Source organism: Microtus ochrogaster, unplaced genomic scaffold, assembly GCF_000317375.1.
Source record: "Microtus ochrogaster isolate Prairie Vole_2 unplaced genomic scaffold, MicOch1.0 UNK31, whole genome shotgun sequence".
NCBI classification, from domain to species: Eukaryota; Metazoa; Chordata; class Mammalia; order Rodentia; family Cricetidae; genus Microtus; species Microtus ochrogaster.
In genome coordinates this window covers 1,901,450-1,904,815 of record NW_004949129.1, presented here as the reverse complement: position 1 = coordinate 1,904,815, position 3,366 = coordinate 1,901,450, and the positions used below count along the sequence as shown (strand labels likewise).

Genomic DNA, 3,366 nt, shown 5'->3' with positions numbered 1-3,366 from the left:
CATTTGTGTGTCTGAGGTGGAACGCTTTAATTGCTGGCATTGCATAAAGGAGTTGAGCGAGAGCCGAATCCATAAGCTCTTTAGAAGGAAAATGCTAATCTACCAGGAACTCGGGATTCTTGGCTCTGGCAGAAATGTTCATAAAGCTCGCTCTTCATTTGTAAACAGGCTCCGTGGAACTGTCCCCGTAAGCAGAACTTATTTTCCCGAAGACCAGTTCTTAAAAAGGAAAGGAGGAAAAGGGCCCCGGCAAGCAGCTGCGGATGCCAGTTTGTGTGCACACTTTGGCAAGACCAAATCACCTTCCTGTTCTTTTTGTTCCTCCTCAGGGTCTCCTCATGTCCATGACTCAGTGGCTGAAGGAAAAACTTAACACACTTATATTTTCACACCAAAGAGATATGAAACACATTTTCATGTGTGGACCCTTCTGCCTAGTGCCCACACATCGGGAGGTTTAAAAATAACCCGTGGTTACAGAATAATCGTGTATCGAAGCCGGGTGGGACAATCAAGAAGGCCTAAATCCAACTCTTATTTTATGGTTGAGGAAGCTTAGCTTTTAGAGTTAAATGATTTGTACAAAAGCACACACTCATTAATAGCAGATAGGAGCTTGGCACACACACATTGTGACCTCTATTCCCAGTTTCCTTGATGTCTCGATGCCTGTGTGTGTAGTGACCAAGTCCATCTACAGAACGAGACAGACTTCCGAGACTCTCAGGGGAATGTGGCAGCAAAAACCCTGATGGCAATCATCTTTCACCCCAGCACTCAGCAGGCTGAGGCAGGAGGATCAGAGTCCTGGCTATCCTCAGCTGGTGGTGAGCTCGAGGCCCCATCTAGGCAACGAGATTTAAAGGTGAAATAAAAGCCACCCATGTCTAACGCGACTGCGCAGCATCCTGATCAGAACATCAGTGTTCCTGCTGTCACTCCTGTGGGGTAGGCAAAGGGCACGTTCCGGGTCCCCTGTGTACGTGCGTGTGCAAAATCACTTTCAGGTGTTCTTTGGGTTTGCACCCAGTACTCCACGACAGTGACAACCCACGTGCCCTTACACACTCTGCTCTGCCAATCTTTCTTTCCCCCCCCTTTCTTTCTTTCCTCTTTGTCCCCTGGTGCTGGGGGTTGAACTTGGCAAACACTGTACCACTGAGCTATGTCTCCAGCCTGCTTGGCCAATCTCAATAAAAAACAAATCAAAAACAAAAACAAATACCACTGTCCCTCAGTGGTGAATCCCAGGGTGTCCGTGATACTCAGTATTTAAAAGCGTTGGTTGGTTCTTCTGGGTAAAATTTTCTTCCAGAGAGCTGGCAGGTGAAGCAGAAGGGTCCTCAGATGGCTTCTGTTTTGTTTGTTTGTGTGACAGGAAGCCAATCAAAGCTCCGAGGGTAGGTTCTTCCATTCCTGGCAGCAGGTTCTTACTCTATGGCGGTCCCTACCTTACCGTTAGACTGGGGGTGGGGGGGAGGTTAGGTCCTAACCCTTCTGCCTTGTGCTAGTGCCCAAGGGCAAGGGCAGCTGGTCAGCTCTTCCACTGTGTGGATCTGGGCATGGGATCAAAAGGCTTTTCCGCATATGGCTGCTATATCCCAGCGAATGTCTCCTGCAGCCCACTGAAGATTGTTCCAATTGGCAAGGAGCTCCAGGGGATGGCTGTCTATGGCTACAAAAGATAATGAACCAGATACTTCTTTGGCTTTTACATCCTATCAAATTCAACTGATGGGAAAGGAAGGTTTCACAGAGTAACGTGATGGCTCTGCAAACTGTTTCTGGACGAAGACAGTGTTTCCCTGATTGTTCGTGTGACTATATGACTGAATGCTAACATAACTGGGCAGGACTGTGGGTTTGAGTTCAGTTTCCTGGGTAAGGCTATCATTAGTTAAAAACAACAACAACAACAACAACAACAATGTTGGGCCTTAGATTGTGAGCTCGGAGACTGATGCTCACTTCAACATGGCTCTGTGTTCTCCTCTGGCAATGTGAGAGGAGAATTCGTAGCGATCGTGGCTTCGGTAGCCACACATGTTACACTCGAAAGGGTCACGGAAGCCATGACAGCCCATGTGGATGGTGAACATTACGTAATCTAGGAAGAGGACATGGCAGTGGTCACACCGGAACACATCCATCACCTCCCCTCCTTTGCTGATCACTTTGATGGAGTCTCTCAGGCAGATGGGAGGGGGCTTCAGGAGTTCAAAGGAGCGAGGGACCTCCTTCAGAAGTGGCATCCCGTTGCGGGCCTGGGGAAGGACCATGTGGCTTTGCTGGTAGCCATGATTCTGGCGATCCTCGTGGTTGCTGTCAGTGTCTGTAGAGTCGTGGGCACTATTGTTGGGGGACAGACCTCGTTCAGAAGGCAAGTTTTTCTCTGGTAGGAGCATCCTTTTCTTTTCCAGCTCCTGGGGGGCCCCATTGGGCATTTCAGCCCGGGTGAGAGCTAAAGGGTACATGCTGCTGATAACTGGGACCATCTCAGAGGTGGGAGCAGGCGGCGTCTGGACTAAGGGGCGCAGGGCTTCAGCCCCAAGGTAGCTGATTGCACTGTTGATGGCTTGGTCCATCATTCGGGTCTGCATTATCTCAGTCTCCTTCTCATAGGCGTAGCTGGGGTTGTAGTTGATGTCAAAGCAGTGCCGCTTCTCCCCTGGAACAAGGGAGGGGAGAGGTTACCGCAGAAAGAGCAGGAAGCAGAGAGCTGGGTCCCCCACAAGAGAGAAAGGGTAGGCTGTGGCTGCTGCTCTCTAGCAGCCAGCCACGGGGGCTCCGGGGGCTCCATTACACAGGGAGATAGTCTTAGGGGGGTGCTATCCACCAATCACATGTTTGAACTGTCAAAATTAAGCCAGCAGATGAAAGAAAGGGGCAGAGAGGGTGGGTGGGCTACCACTGAGCAGGACCCGGGGCCTCCGCACTTTGACTGTGTGCGCTTCCAGAGTGCTGCCACCTTCCAAACGGTTACTCGGCATGTACTGTTAAATATTAGGTACAGCGAAGAGCAGGGGTCTCAGCGACGCGCTACAGTGGCTTGCAGCTTGCGGCTTGCAGCTTGCCTCTCTCCTATCTTATTTTATTTCCTTTTTTTTTTAAAAAAAAAAAAAGACAGGGTTTTATGTATCCCAGGCTAGCCTTGAACTCAATATATAGCTGAGGATGACCTTGAACCTTTGATCCTCTAGCCATCACTTCACAAATGCTGAGAATACAGCTTGGGCTTTGTACATTCAGGGCGCATACTCTACCAATGAGTCACATCCAGCCCTACGAGATTTTTTATAAACAATGTCTACCGTTACTTTCTTTCTTTTTCTTCTTTTTTCCCCTTTTTTTTTTTTTTTTTTTTTT

The 3,366-nt window shown here is 49.0% G+C and overlaps 1 protein-coding gene across 1 annotated transcript in view; it reads right to left on the bottom strand.

Moving 5' to 3' along the window:
* Positions 1–1,964: 1,964 nt before the first annotated feature.
* Ikzf3 (IKAROS family zinc finger 3) overlaps positions 1,965–3,366 on the bottom strand; it is a 12,655-nt gene continuing 11,253 nt past the window's right edge. The window contains exon 3 of the mRNA XM_013354158.2: positions 1,965–2,668. Within this exon, the coding sequence (XP_013209612.1) occupies positions 1,965–2,668 (704 nt within the window). The remainder of the gene's footprint in view (positions 2,669–3,366) is intronic.